The 16,780-nt window shown below is 37.5% G+C and overlaps 1 protein-coding gene across 3 annotated transcripts in view; it reads right to left on the bottom strand.

Annotated features, from left to right (window-relative positions):
• Positions 1-6,061: 6,061 nt before the first annotated feature.
• Positions 6,062-16,780, bottom strand: part of Ap3b1 (adaptor related protein complex 3 subunit beta 1) — a 288,476-nt gene continuing 277,757 nt past the window's right edge. For all 3 annotated transcript variants that reach the window (XR_015447378.1, XM_087201161.1, XM_087201162.1), the window contains one exon: positions 6,062-6,795. Coding sequence is in view for 2 of the 3 variants with exons in the window: in XM_087201161.1 (XP_087057287.1) it covers positions 6,639-6,795 (157 nt within the window). In the remaining variant the exon portion in view is untranslated. The remainder of the gene's footprint in view (positions 6,796-16,780) is intronic.

Below are 16,780 nucleotides of genomic sequence, written 5' to 3'. Positions count from 1 at the left end.
TTTTACTCAGGGCCTATGGTTTTGATGAGGCCTGAGCAAAACAAAGACTGTCAGGTCATGGAAAGAGTGCCCTTGGGTACTGAGGATGTTTCCAAAGGCAGGAAGAGGCGCGGTCACACTGGATTCAAGTTTTAAGGCTCAAAAACTCAAACTTACACTGGGAAGATACATGGTCTTCCCCAAACTTCTACAGACCTGGCAGGATGTTTGAGTTCATACCTTATCCTGGCTTCCACACCTAATTCCTTAGTTTACTGCCAAAGCAGAATAAGCATAAGAATGAATTCATTAGAGGAGGGATTTAGGTTTAGGCTGAGGGGTCTACCTGTGTTCAAGCTTTCTTTCTTTTTTTTGTTTGTTTTTTTTGGTACCGGGGATCGAACTTGGGACCTTGCGCTTGCGAGGCAGGCAGCGGAACCACTGAGCTAAATCCCCGGCCCAAGCTTTCTTAACTACTCTGCCAAGGCAGAATTCAATTTTTTTTTTTAGTATGTTAATAGTCTTTAACAATTCCTTCCTCTTATCCATGGAGATGGTTGACCCCATCAAAAAACAAGAGTCCTCATTCATTACCTTGCCGCCTGCCCCAAGAGTGGTTCTTACATGGGGGTGGGAAGAAGAGTCATCTAGCAAGGAAAACCAGAATCCTGGCTGGGCACAATTTGAGAAAAATCTCTACCACTTAAGGTTTCTGATACCTTCCTCATGGCAGCCTCTCATCAGGCCAGCTAATGAGGTGGGCGGAGGAGGCAAGGTTTCCTATTCTAAGTACCTGCTCCACAATCTCAGGCCTGAAAGGCCCATTGGCAATGGTATCTATTGGTCAAAATAAAGGTTTTTTCTAGATTTTAACCTTTGAAGTTTTCATCCCTCAAGTTCGTAGAGGAGAAACGAGTGTCTTCGGTTATCATTAAAGACAATTTTGAACAGCTATAATAATTTCATATTTGAGTTCTGAGGGTTTGAGATCTTCAGTGTATACTTTTACAGAGTTGGCTAGAAATTATACATATAAGTGATTAGGTACCTAAAACTGGCTCCACAGAAAGACAATATGAGGTGAAAAGATTAGGTGAAAAGAAATTGTAATCACCTCAATTCATAATCACTTAACCAGTAAATAGACACTAATGGAATTTAATGTTGTTTAGTTGCTTTGACTATAAGTCTGAAAAGACTCATTTTAGAATCTGCAATGGCATAGGAAATAACTCAAATCCTCATGGAAATATCTACAATCAGCTTCCAAGCAGAACAGTAAACCCAACAAGGCCAGTTTCTCCTGCTCTTTGGCCCAGTGGCTCCCAAGCTTTGTTTCTGCTTCACCGCTGTTCACAAGTGCAGCATATTCCTGTCCATTTCTCCTCTAAACAATCACAGGCCATTGGAATTGGCTTTGGGAAAGACTGGGAGGGAAAAGCGGAGAAATGAGGTGAGAACATAATGGAAACACACTGCTTGCAGGCATATAGCCAGTGCTGCTTTCTGTACCAAGGTACTTCAGAGACACTTTTAGGTACAGTCTCTGCTGAGAACAGTGTTAGTTTCCCTTCTCCACTCCTGAAAACTGTCTTTTCTCCTCTAGATTCCACTCCACTTTTAGGACCTCCAGCCCACTGATCACTGCTGGCTCTACACCCAGTGACAATTAAGTGCTATATGACAACTAGGCCACTACCTCAGGATGTTTCTCAACAGCCATCTCAGTTTGCGAACATCTCTGTTCCAAGTCTGTTGGTCAAGGTACTATGTGGAATTTAAAAATTTTTCCTCAGAAAAATGGCTAGTTTCCCAGATCAGATTACAACACTCTCTTCACTCCAGAGCAGAACTGGAAGAAAAAAAAATGTAATGTTAGCAACATAGAAAGAAAGTAAAACATTCAGTTAGTAACACCATTTGTCAGGTAGACACATAAAGAAAGGAGATGAAGACTTTGAAGATTCAGAAAAGGATCTTCTGGTCCATCCAAGAGTGTATTTTTCCATTCAAAACAATTTCCATCCATCTAAGACTATAACTAACACTACTATAAATGTGATATCCTTGATTTTTTTTTATTCCTCCAAAATCGTAGGAAGACAGTGAAAATGATCATGAAAACTTCCCTTAAGGTAAACAGTCAGATTAGAAGGCAGAGGGAAGAAGAGGATTTGCAGAGACAAGTCCAGTCGGAAAGTGACTTCATTTGACTAACCAACCGACAACTGAGGGAAGAAGAAAAGCAGTGTGGACCCCATTGAACCCTACCGGTTCATTACCTGTGAGAGGAGAAGGCAGGGTGCTGAGAGTTCTGGGGCAGACCTTGGAAACAGCTTGACTTGGCACCTGAAGAAATGGGAGTGGGGAAAAGGCGAGCCTGTGTTAGCTATGTAAGCAAAAACTGTTTGCAAAACAGAGCTTGTTAATTTAGGGACATCCACCCCTCCCCCTCCCTTCATCCCTTCCTTTTTTTCTTTTCTTTTTTTTGAGGAAGGGTCTCCCTTTGTAGTTCAGGCTGGCCCTGAACTCAGTATGTAGCCCAGGCTGGCTTCAAACTCGCAGAGATCCTCCTGTCTCAGCCTCCCACGTGCTGGGATTACAGGCGTGTGCCATCACGCCCTGGTCATTATTGCCAATGCCTCTGAGATTTGGGGGTGGGGTGTAGAGCATGATCTAATATTTATTTGACCATACCCCTGGCAATACTCATCGCAGTTTTTAAATAGAAAAGGGAACAGTCAGACTTTGTTAATTTTGTGTTACATCGTAGGGCTCTTTCCTCATCTTATTCTGAAGAGTATTTCGTTTTTCCTCTCTAAACAAAATTCCCTGTAAGATGAGAGAAATGATAAAGCTGTGGTGGATTAACTAATGGTCCATTTGGAACACCCAGCTGAACAGAATCAGCCTGGTCTGAGTGTGGGAGACCCACCTGAGGATTGTTGCCAACAGCATAAAAAGGGAACTGGTGAGGAACATCAGGGCGGTTGATTTTCTAGGAGCTTGCTGCAGTTGGTTTTCCTGATGTGAACTTGGCTGTTCTCTTATTGGAGGAGCTCAGGGCCGCCCTGTCGCTGGGAATGGTTGCTATTCTTATTAGGGGAGCTCTGATCTATACTATGAGCATTACTTCCTGGCTGCAATGTAGAGCCCTCAGCCTGGTGGCACAAATCCTTCACCCTACTGGCACAGGTTTTCCGGCTTCCACCACTGGCCTTTGGGCTTTCCGGGTGCAGATCCTCGATACCAACAAGCATGAGACATTGGTGTGGTCTCTAGGACACTGGTTGGACTCATGGAGTACATTGCCTGGACGCTAGGCCTTCAGCTGGACTTATACAGACATTGATGTGGGATCCAGACCCTTGGCTGGATTCTTTGGGTTTCTAGTGTATGGCTAGATCTCTTGCACTCTTCTGCATTTGACTTCTTGGGCGACTATTATAAAATAATCCTATAAATTATGTCTTGTATTAAATCTATTCCCTAGAAAAGCCCGACTACAACAAGAAGGAACAAAGCAGAAGGATCCTGGGTTTTCCTTTAGTTGGTTCAACTTTTTAAAAAAATCTCCCTTTATATTATTTCATCTTTTTGGATTCTTATCCTCTAACAGAACATCTAAATTCTTTAGAGGCACAAGTTATAAAGGCAGATTTTGTAAGCTAGTATAAAGTATTCATATTTGCAAACAGTTGTTAGGAAGGGCAAATACACAGTATTTTAATCTGGGAAATTCACTGTTACTGTCACTTCAGGATTAAAAAATTCTTTGCTATAAATAAAGCTAGTGTATTGTGATATCAAATATGAGGCTCAGTCTGAAATATGAAAGCCATTCTTCAAGATTGGTGTACATAAAATGTCCCATTAAGTGAACATTAAAATGAAAAAATATAGTGAGAATTAAGAATTCAACACTGACTAACTTGACTCAATGGAACAATTTAAAGATAATCATGATTATGATAAAATTAAGGAAATATGAGGCAAGGAACTCTGAATCACTGTACCAAAAAAGGACAAAATCAGACCTTAAACTTGGGACATTGGTCATTTTTCTTATTTCATTTATGTGAGAAATATTTTAATATTAAGCTATTGATATTAAAACAATTTCAGCTAGTACATACCATTAACTATTGATTTAATAGATTTTAAATCTAAAAGTTGGCAGCTATAAATTACTCAAAGGAAATGTTCTAGTAAAATTTTACTTTAAAAAAATACAAATGTATGACCTATTTTCAAAGTTGAGTGGCCTAATTTAAGAAAAATACGTAAAAAATACGTACTTTTCTCTGCCTGATGACAGTAATAAGTATACTTTTTGTCAGAAAACAGATATTTAGTTTGCCCAATTCTGTGTAACATTTCTTTTTTGAGGTACTGGTCATTGAACCCAGAACCTTTGCACTAAGCTACATTCCCTTCCCTTTTTGAGACAGGGTCTTGCAAAGTGGTAAGTCGCCCAGGTGGTGTTTGAACTTGTGAGTAGCTGGGATTACAGACATGTGCCACTGTGGCTGGCTGGAAAAGTTATTGTGCAAAAATCCAAAGTTTCAAGATGTAATATGTGCCAGCCATGGTGGTGCATGCCTATAATCCCAGCACTCAGGAGGCTGAGGCAGGAAGATTGCCTCAAGTTTGAGGCCAGCTTGGGCTACATAGTGAGTTCAAGGCCAGCCAGAACTACAAAGCAAGGCTTTGTCTCAAAAGAAAAAAAAGTAGTATGTACCAATATCCCATGATGAATATATTCATTATGTATCAGAAGTATATACTAATAAAAATATTTTTTAAATAGCAAAGTTATGAAGCCTCAAAGAATAGGACTAATAATGGAGAAGCCAATGGAGCACGATGAGAGAGGTGTTGCTGGGTGTCAGTATCAGCACAGCATATAAGGCTCCAGAATGAGAACATGTGGCTTCTATAGCAATAGTCACGTGTTGCTTAGTGACTCGGGTATGTTGCGAAGGGCTGCACTGGGTGACTCCATAACTGTGTGAACATCATAGAGTATACTTATGCAAATGAAGACAACTAGGCAATATAATGTTACATGACCACTGTCATACAGGCAGCCCATCGTGGACAGAAACGCTGCTGTATGGCACGTGACTATTTTTCTTCAGATTCACTGCTATACCACAGCAGCAGAAACATTTAACAGTCTTGTTTAACTCTTGCTTTCTGTTTACAAGCTTAAAAATTCAATTTTCTCCATAGTCTGTTTTGCTTTTCTTAATATTTATGTTCCAAGAATGTCTTGCATTTTTAATTTTTGTTTATAACCTATAATGTTTCAATGTTTATTGTCTTCCTTTTTACTTTAAAAAAATCATTAGTATAGATTGGAGCTGTGGCACGTGCCTAAAATCTGGCTGAGGCAAAAGGATTGCTTGAGCCCACAAGACCCTGGTCAGGTGGCAACACAGTGAGACTAAGTCCCAAGCCAAACCAGTCATTATTCATATGGCTCTAAACAAAGGGAACTGATTATCCCTGTCGTTCATTATTTTGTATCAGAAAGGTAAATAAAATTTCAACCGGTACCCAAAGGGCATAAAAGTATTAGAAAACTTTTGTGATTATAGAACATTCTTAATAAACACAGTAACTTTCCTAAGTTAGCAAATAAAATGTGCTAGGGAAAGAGGTTAATATGTTGATCACATAAGTATTTTTTACATTTCTAAAATTAAGTATATACTAGCTAGCTTTTATCAAAGCTGAGTACCAAGATTTGTAAAGAAAAAAATAAAATTTAAAGTTTATTTAGCAGGTGTAATAGGCCTTATAATCACATCCTACTAACAGATTAAAATTATAGACATTTTATAACATGAATATTTCTGTTGTTGTTATTAAACACACTAGGCCCTCTCCCAGCAAACTACACTATAATACAAACAGAAAATTCATCTGGTATGAAAGTAGTTTTTCTCTGAGTAAATCTCACTACTCCTCTGGATATTTAACACTCACAGTCACCATATTTATTTTAGAATAAAGAAGGCTCAGCATATGAACTTCAGGATGATAAATAGTTTCTCATTAAAAATGCAAAGACAAATGCTATTCATATACTAGTTTATTTATCTTATTATGTCGGGATAATTTCACAATGACAGTTGTCAATAATCCATCAAAAATACCAGGAAATTCAAAGAACAAAATTTTGCAGAGCTCATGTTTTTGCATTTAATTCTAAGAAGTATATTATCTCATTTTCATATACCCAGCTGAGAGACCATTTAGACTATTTCTTTGCTAATTCTGGCTTACTGCTGAAGGGAAGATGATTTCCAATGCACTTTTAATATCTGATTTGTGGCTATCATTGTTGAAAAAGAGGAGGAAGATGAGGAGGCCAAAAGAAATAGGAGGACAGAGAAAATGCCACATAGATTCAAGAGTTAAAATAACTGACAGTAAAATATATGTTCTTTGGTTAGCAAAGCAAAAAGGGGGAAAACACTGCATACATGATGGATACACACTAGCATTCTAAAGCAGGAGACAAGAATGTCAAGAGTGTATTCTTCCCCCAATGCCAGATGGAAGGGCTATTATTATAAATGAAAGGCAGCAGTAGTGGATGCCAGGCACTTTTGTTGTGTGCCAGATTCTGAAGTCCAGATGTAAGCAGGTTACCCCTGGGACAGGACAGGCTTCAGCTCCCGCAGCAGAACAGAACCAATCACAGTCTTCTCAGTGTTTATGATAAGCTGGGCTGTGGAGCCTTCTTCCTTCAGTTCCACTGTGACTAGCATCAATGACCCACTGTGCACAGTTTTAGCTGCAAACCTGGAAGAAGAAAAAAGACCTTTTTATCATGAGAGGGGGAAAAAAGGAGGCAGCATAAATTCAAATAGTTTTAAAATAACTCTTTTTTTCTCAGGCGAAACAATTTATTGCAGGTTCCCTACTGCCAAACACCCAAAGCCAAACAAACATCCTTCTGAGAAATCAATAAACCGTCCAGCCCATGTTTACCACAGCAAGTAATTTTAGTGCATTTTAAAACCAGAATAGGAAAAGGAAATCTATGTTATTTATTAGCTAGAATGACAAATACACATGGATAATTATCTATTATGATATATTTGGGAAGCATTCATTTGAGGTCATTTAAAATAAGACACTATATTTTTCTTTTTAAAGCACGCTAAGAGCTTGAAATTTTCATTCCTCATATCTGAAAATGATTATGCAAGAAGTTAGATAGTTTTATGTACATTATAATATTCTTACTAATCTCAATTAATTCACTTATGGAAAAATACTATTCAAAATTATCCTCTACTGTTAATAATGACACGAACCAAACCACGTGACAGCCAAGTGCAACCTCCACTTCCCTCCATTTTTTTAAATGTTTAGAACATTAGATCTTTCCTTCTGCTTTGGAATATAATAGAGGAAACTTGAGGTCTAATTCTCTATTACTAAATTCCGAGACATGAAGAACCTACTAATTACATGGAATTAAAAGCAAAACTAGCCTTTTAAGCACTGCAATTGACTGAAAAGCCGTTGGAGGCACAATGAACTTCTGTCAATCCTGCTAATTCGTTCTGCCCGTACAGAGGAGTCCCAGACACACTGGGGACCAGGCTGGGACCTCCCGGGCCTCCATTTTCCACATGGAGCACAGTCCACAGTTTTGGGGGAGGGAGTCTGATTGTAGGCATGACTGGAGAAAAACAAAGTTGCTGCCCATGAGCTTTTGAAAACACTAACAAGTGTAGAGCAGGTCTGTGACCTGCTGTGACCCCACTTTGCGGGGCCAATCCCCTTTCCCCTTTCTGTGTGACACGTGTCTGAATCTGAGCCATCTGCCTCAATTTGTGCAACATCTTCAGCCACAATGGGACCCAGTTAGCCCTGACAACAGCTCACAATACATAAAAATAAAACTGCCGCGCTGACAGCACACTGTGGACGATTCAAGAGCAAACCAACTGGTCAGTGTCTCATGTCTGACAATTAGCATGGGCCTTGCACAGAGCCACGCTGTCCTCAGGGATCTGTTTAATTACCATCAACATAAAAGAGGGAGTTTATCAGAGACACTCAGAAAAACTTCACTCCCAACTTAATTAAAATATTAGCCACTTAAGCAGGAAGCAGATTCTCTTTAAATGAAAAGTAATTTCTTTTTTGAGTTTAAAAAAAAATGACATCAAGATCTTATAACACATTAGTTTCATTTTTTGAAATCTAACAAGGCATTTTTTGGACTAAATAGAATCATGAAAAATCAGTTTTCCAACAATAATTAGAATAATGCATGAAAAGCAAAACAAATATGCTAATCTTACTAAATTGAAAATATTAACACTACAAAGCTATTTTAAAATATTTGCTAATGGGTTGTTGACAAAGTGCATTAGAAACCTTCCTACTCATTTCTTTGCGTACTTTCTTCAAACATACTTAAAACTTGCAAGGAATCTGACAGAACAGTTTTCCTACTGAGAGAGTCAATTGTAAGTTGGGAATATAAAGCATACCGATGTCTGTAAAGAGGTTTTTATAAAGAACTCCCCATACACATCTCCATCTGCTTCTGGACCTACACACATGAGATTAGGAACTGAACCGGGTACCGCGATATCATCTTTGAGAGAACACAATGATTTCCAGTCCCAAATGAATCTCTCTCTTCCATCACTGCTTACAGGTTTATGGATTTCTTTTGTCTAAAATTTTAAGGCTCTTAATTTTTCATAGGAGAATGCTACTTCTACATTTGGTTAAATTATGTCATCAAAGGATACAAGGTAGTATTATATTCCAATTCATTTATGCAACTGTTCCCACAGATTTGGCCATCACATCTGTAATTCATTCAACAAATATTTCAGCAGAGGTCCCTATTTCTGACAGGGTATAATTATGTAAACAATAGTCTTATTAGACCTTTTATTTACTTAACACTTGTGCCTTGGGACCATAGAGAAGATTATAGCTGAATGGGAAAACAAAAGCACTGTTGCTTGAATTTCAGGGGTTGCATAGCCCCAAGGCATATTTTATCTCTTTTCTATTAAAAACTTGCAGTTACTGTTACAATTCTACAAACTTGACAAAGACAAATGTCAGTTTTAGCGGCAGAATGTTTACAGAGATTAATAAACAATGTCTCCTACGTGTTTTTGAAATCTTATTACCACAAAATTCTCAGTGCTATAAAGTACCTGAAAGGGAAGAGTCAGTTGCTTAACCTGCAGAGGAAACATGTTAAGCGAATTATTCAGCAACACACTCTGTTAGCTGGTGTGGAAGCTGCCTTTGCGTGAGGTCTGTGTTCTAGTGGGCACACGTAGGGAAGCACTGCTTTAGAGCAAAAGACAGAAGATCAGACATTCTGACATTCTCATTTCACAGTTCAAAAAGGATGTATTTGATTGGAACATAGCATGATTACAATTGGTTTGTTTTGATCCATAGAAAGCAAAAGCTAATCCCATGAAATTATGAGCTTCTGAACAGCCTATGTTCTAATAGACATTTTATTGATAATTATGGTAAGAATAATAGGTTGTTTTTGAATGTAGGAAACACTGCTTATACACTAAACTTCATAGGTGACAAAGATCCTCCATGCGTGGCCTTGAACTAAGACTGCACAGTGACATAAATTTTTCTGGGGCATGATGTTTTTGATAACAGCTACCATTTATTAAATGCTTACTATGTGTGTGGTGCTGAGTTCTGAGTAGTCCACTCACATTATTTCATTTGACTCTGTGGGCAGGTAGATCCCTACTGAGGGACAAGGCAAGGAGGCCCAGAAGTTGAGGCACTTGCTTAGGGACACAGAGCCAGTGAAGGGTGGGGTATGAATCTGATCTCAGGCATTCTGATTCCAGGTTACACACATGCTCTTGATATGTACAAAAATACTCTTCATACTTATAAGTCAACAAGTAAAGGTTTTCCTTATTTACTTAATATGTATACAATCTAGTATGTTCAGAAAATTTTTCCCTTCAAAAACTGTGTGCTTGGCTTTGTATTCTGTGATTCAAAGCATCTTGACTTGATTCTTTGTCATATTTTTAATTCCTGCCTTTGAAGATTCATATAATTTTAAATATCCTCTACCTTTCAGTCCCAGAAAAGTCACCAGCAATGAAATATATATAACCTTTCTGAATGGAGCTGTAACACAGAAAGGGACGACTTGGAGACCAATCAACCTCGAAAACCAGTTAACACCACAAATAAGAACAAATAAGTGGAATGACAGTTAAAGATGTATTGCCTATGTGCGACGAGGTCCATGTTATTAAAAGGATACCATCAGGATATTTTTCATAATTTTCATTTCATTCTACCACTAAGCATTCGCTGTTTATAATCACCAGCTGAGAAGGTAAAACTGTTTGGATATATCTGTATTTCATCTTATTACATGTCTTTCTATTTTTTCTAGCAAATGACACTTAATCTTTGTTGAATTCTTAACATTGAAGAAAGAAAATCATTTAGTTGTAAGAGGTAAGGAAAAAATGTTTCACTCTTCTTAAAAAGTTATTTTGTCCTATTGTTTGAAGTATTAAACTGGTCAAATAACAACAATGCATTTGAACACATATGTTACCTATAATAGTTTTTAGATTTGTGAGGAACTGGCTACGGACTACAAGTGCTCTTTGTCAGAAGAAAAAGAAGTCCTATAGCTCCTTTGTTCTAACAATTAAAATGTTAACAGTACATTAACTTAAAAATATTTATCTGAGAGACTGCATCCAACCCCCAAGTATTCACAAACATAAAATTTCTTAGACAGAATCAAATATGCTATACTTAATGTAACAGCTCAAAGACATGCTTTTTCTTCTCTTGGATAGTCTTCCTGGTTTCTGGTTTTTCTATTTTGAGTTCAATTTTCTTGTGCTTTCTGTTCTGCTGGTTACCAGAAGCTGTGACAATGGCCCACTCAGGCTAAAACTTTTTTTCCTACTCTGTACATGAAGCCTTCAATTACTGCCTGCTGAAGCAGACAGAATCCTATTAGTAAGAAAGACGATCACAAGATGCAGTGCCCTGCCCTAGCTGTATAAAAATAATTAGTCCAAAGTTGACAAATGTGTAATGAAGTTGCGCAATCATTATATGTTAGAAATACTGGTTTGAATAAGCCCCCTAAACATCAATACAAAGCAGGGTAATTTGGAGCATTATTTTCCAAAGGATTTAAAATTGTAAATCCTCATTACCTTGAGTTAATATAGTAGAATATTTTAAACAGGCAGAGAATTTGTAAGTTGTAAAAATTCTCTTTTGTTAGCTATACAATTGTATTTTAAAGTTAAGCCTATTAAATAAAAAATTTAATGTGATTCTAGAGTTTAAAGAATTTATCCAAGTCATGTATTTTTCCCTATTAAAAAATGCTCAATAATGCTAAGTGCTTTCCTCTAACATTTAGATGAGAACAGTTAACACCAAAAATAAACTACCATCATAATTCAGGACTTGTTAATTTCTACTCTAATCTTTACAGATGGCATAAAAAATTACTTCCCACCTGATCAGGTCAGCAATGCATTTTCTTCTTCATACAGGAAAGCTAAACAATGTAAGTGCACTTGTTCAAAGAGCACATTCATGAAACATTTCAGTGCTTCCAGAACATTTCTAGTTTGTTTAGTGGTGGTAGGGTGAGCTGGGGGTTAACAAGAAGAAACCAAATAGTAAAACAAATAAATTCTTACTCTATTCTCTTTGATTCCTTACAACATTGTTAACCCAGAAGAATATCTTTCTTTCACTTTTACACGAAAACAGTTACATATTCCTATTAGTAAAACTGCTGGACTATAGGATATAACCTCACAAATGGTGAAATTAAATAAAACTTCATACAGAATGTTAAAGTAAAAATCAGCTGTGCAGTTTGGTTACTTCCAAAATATCCAAATATGTTTTCTGTGTGAAAATGAACTAAGGTCTGCATTTGTTGTTCAATGAAATGCTGCTCAAAGAAGTAAGATAAAAAGCAGTGCTGCCCTCTAGCGGACACCTGCTAGCCTGAGCAAGGACTCTGGATTTCTAGGTGGGTGCCAAACCTCTCGGATTCTGCTGGAGACCTAAGAGTCTGTCATACAGTAGAAAAGACCTAAGCCTGGTATCTTTCCATCAACAACTATTTATATAAAATTTTATTTTAAGACAGATGAAATAGGCTGACAGCAGTCTAAGGGCTTATAAAATAGTACACCAAGATAGAATGCTGTCTGATAAGCAAAATTTGTTTTGTATGATTCTCCAAAATTTAAATCTAGTAATCAGAAGTAAAACAACTACTGTACTAAAGAAACACAGTATCCCAGGGATTAATGAACCTAAAAACAGAAGACAAGGAAACATTAGAGATATCACTAAAGAGTGACTATGCCAGTCCTGACTGTGATCCTTCCACTAGCAAAATGTGAGACAAAGGTCCCAGAAGTCACTGAGAGAAGTTAAGTATTACACATCTTTTAGGATAGAAAATACAATATATATCAATATTTCTCCTATTATTAACGTTTAAACAGTTATATAACAGCAATTAATTGGATGAGTCTAAGGCTCAGAAATGAAACAAGTTGTTCTTTGTTTTTTATCAATTATTCACTTTAATCACTGGTACATTTCAGGTATACAATATGACATTCATCATTGGAAATTTGCACCTTTACATAATCTCTCTTGGTTCTTATTTTTCCCCCTTCCCCTGCCCTCCCTTCAACCTCTCCATCCCTATTTACAAAGACTTTGTTTCCATTTTTCCATTTTCTCATATTAATTCCATTCTTCTTTCCTTTCTCCTACCCCTCCCACTTCCCCTTCCCCTAACAAGTTGTTCTTTACTGTACTTTAATTAAATAACAGGATTTTTATTTTACCTAAAATAAACTGTATTAATAAGTATTCATAAATTAAAAGTTGACTGCCAGACTGCCATGGATACACTCTTCAGTTCACACCACCAGACTTTCTTAATAGTTAAGGACTTAAGTAACAATAGTAAAACACTTATTTTATTAAGTTGACATTATTCTTGAGCTGTACCTGTCCAAAATTTGGAAATGTAGAAAGTATAAGGGTAAATAAAAGCCCAATTATTAATTAAGATATATAAGGGAAAAGGAATATAAGAACTAAATTTGTCAACGCCAAACACACTCAGCCATCTCATATTCGACAAAGGAGCCAAACACCCTCACTGGAGGAAAGGTAGCCTCTTTAATAAATAAATGGTGCTGGAAAAATTGGGCTTCAATTTGCCAAAGATTCAAACTAGACCTATATCTCTCGCCATGCACTAAACTAAAATCAAAATGGATTAAAGATCTAAATATTAAAATAGAAACTCTGAACCAGTTGGAACAGAGGTTAGGTAGAACCCTTGAAGACACTGGTGTAGGAAAAGATTTTATGAACAAAACCTCAGTTGCCCGTGAACTAGCACAAACAATCAACAAATGGGATCTCTTCTTATTAAAAAGCTTCTGCACAGCAAGAGAAACCACCAGCAGTGTGAAGAGACAACCCACAATGTGGGAAAAAATCTTCACCTGCTCTTCCTCAGACAAAGGTCTATTATCTTGAATCTATAAAGAACTTAAAAAGATCAGACCACCCAAATTTAAAGACCCAATCCGAAAATGGGCATCTGAAATGAACAGACATTTCTTAGACAAAGAAGTAGAAATAGCAAATAAATACATGAAAAAATGTTCAACATCACTGGTCATTCGAGAGATGCAAATGAAAACAACGCTGAGATTCCACTTCACTCCAGAAAGAATGGCTGCTATCATGAAATCAACCAATGACAAATGCTGGTGGGGCTGTGGGGAAAGAGGAACCCTGCTCCACTGCTGGTGGGAGTGTAGACTGGTGCAACCACTGTGGAAATCAGTATGGAGATACCTCAAAGAACTAGGACTGGAAGTCCCATTTGACCCCGCTATTCCACGGCTGGGGATCTTCCCCAAAGAATTAAAAGAATCATACCACAGTGATATATGTGCACCCATGTTCATAGCAGCACAGTTTGTGATAGCTAAAACTTGGAAACAGCCCAAATGCCCATCAACTGGAGACTGGATAAAGAAAATGTGTTTTTTTAAAATAAAATGGAGTATTACTCAGCCATAAAAAATGAGAAATTAGAGACATTTATAGCTAAGTGGATGCACATTGAGGCAATGCTCTTAAGTGAAATAAATAGGACACACATGTGTAAATACCGAATAGTTTCTCTGGTGTGAGAAACTGAAAGTGTAAATAAGGACTCAATGTATAATAGGTAATGTGAAATAGGAAGAAAAGGGGCAAAGGGGAAGGAAGGGGGAGGGCTAGGGGAAAGGATAGAAGGGAATGGGATTAATATGAGAAAATGGAAAAATAGGAACAAAATCTTTGTAAATAGGGAGGACTGGAGGGGTTGAAGGGAGGGCTGGGCAAGGGTGAAAAAGAAGAACCAAGAGAGACTACGTAAAGGTGCAAATTTCCAATGATGAATGTCATTATATTGGATACCTAAAATGTACCAATGATTAGAATGAATAATTGATAATGTAAAATAGGAAGAAAAGTTCCAAAGGGGTAGGGGTAGTGGGAGAGACAGGGGAAAGGAAAGAAGGGAAAGGAAAAATGATGAGAAATGGAAAAAATGGAAATAAAGTCTTTGTAAATAGGGAAGGGTGGAGGGCGTGAAGGGAGGGCTAGGAATGGGGAAAAAATAAGAACCAAGATGCATTATGTAAAGGTACCATTCCCAATGAGAAATGTAATTGTGTTGTATACCTACAAAGTACCAATAAAAGAATTTAACACACACACACACACCAAAGAACTAGATTTGTTAGTAATGAAAGTTGCTCTAGGATCTTAGTCAATAAGTTAACCAAACAGAATCATGTCAGGGACAAGGTGTCTCCTTTCTCTCAAATACTGCATTTTCCCCATACATATAGGGTCAGTTTTCTGTTCATGAAAGGGAAAGATGAGTATAAATTGTGACAAATGTTAGATTTCTCCATATGGGTTAAAATGTGAAATGGCTGAGACTGCTTAAAGACAAACCTTTACCTGTTGTATAAGACCCTGTTTTATAGGCCCTGCAATACTGTACTTCTCCAATTAATATACAATCTTGCTGGCACAGATAATAAGAAAACAATGAAGTCAAATATCTCACTTAGGGTTGGAAGTGTAGTTCTGCAGCACAGCCTGTGTTTACCATGCATGAGGTTCAGGGCTTAATCCCCAGCACCAAAAAACAAAACAAAACAAACAGACAAACAAACATCTCACCTATTAGTAACCCTCAACGACCAATTGGTATAAAAAAGGAAATATACAAACATGGAAAAATGTGTTTTAAAATGTATCATATGGGGCCGGGGATTTAGGTCAGTGGTTCCACCACCTGCCTTGCAAGCGCAAGGTCCTGAGTTTGATCCCTGGTACCAAAAAAAAAAAAGTAAAATGTGTCATATGGCTATCATTAACTCTTGATATCCAGGGTAGCCTCAAACTGTGGACTTAGGAAGATATAGAGTTTTAGGGGTGGGTTCCAGAAATCTGAGTTTTATATAAACTCTCGTATGACTCTTCATAGGGAAAAACCTTAGAGATTTCAGAACTATAGATTTTTAGTTTTCTACTCTTCGGTTGTTGTACTACTCACAAGCGCTGTTATCAGAGGACAAGCAATGTAATAAAAGCAAATGTACCTCAGTTTCTACACTGCTGAATGTCCTTAATAGTTACTGGATTTTTCTCAGAGGATCACAAGAAATTTTTTCTGCTGCTGGATGAACCCAAGATTCCTATAGGCGGTCCCTCTAATCTTTTCCCTTCGAACATACTAAATCTTGACCTTTTCCCTTTGAAGTTCATTCAGATAATGGTATAGTACTATCTCTTCTGCCCCTGGTATATACTTTGTTTATGCTTATTAGTGTTGACTTAAATCACGTATTTTAAGATTTTACAATGCAAAGTATATCTTACATATTTCAATATGAATATATAACACAGGAAATGAAGACATTTAATGACTTTTGTTTCAGTATCAGGGTGTTGAACAAAGGCTTTCACAATGAGCTACATCCTCAAGCCCTTTTATTTTTTTATTTTGAGACAGTCTTGTTAAGTTGCCCAAGTAGGACTTGAACTTGCAATCCTCCTGCCTTAGTCTCCCAAGTGCTGGGAATATAGGCACGTGCCACTGCACTGGTTCTTAATGAATGCTTTTTTTTTTTTTTTGGTACCAGGGATCGAACTCGGGTCTTTGCGCTTGCGCAGCAGGCGGCAAAACTACTGAGCTAAATCCCTGGCCCAATGAATGCTTTTTGACGATGACAGTACTTCTTATTTCTGTATTACTCCTTATATAGTGGTAACTGCAATCTGGAAAGCAGCAGATGGGTACAATGACCATAACTCCAAGATGGTTTTGTTCTCAAAAAGCAGCTTTCTCAGGGCCAGGGATTTAGCTCAGTGGTTCCGATGTCTGCCTTGAAAGCGCAAGGTCCCGAGTTCGATCCCCAGTACCAAAAAAAAAAAAAAGTAACTTTTTCAGACAGCAAGTAAATACCACTAACATGATGATAAAGCATGGCAGACTCTTCAGCTTTTTATCACTCATTTAGAAAATCAAAACGAAAGACTTTCTGAATTGATCTTTAAAAGTGTTACTACATGGGAAATGCTCCAGATTTCTGAAGTGAGTTCCTTTAACACGGGGTGTGCTCCTTTAACTAACTTTTCTAATTGG

Source organism: Heterocephalus glaber, unplaced genomic scaffold (genome assembly GCF_053883595.1).
Source record: "Heterocephalus glaber isolate CG9 unplaced genomic scaffold, H.glaber_assembly_v1.0 deba00001757, whole genome shotgun sequence".
Lineage (NCBI taxonomy): Eukaryota > Metazoa > Chordata > Mammalia > Rodentia > Bathyergidae > Heterocephalus > Heterocephalus glaber.
The sequence above is the reverse complement of the archived record's forward strand: the minus strand, read 5'-3'. Positions and strand labels throughout refer to the sequence as shown.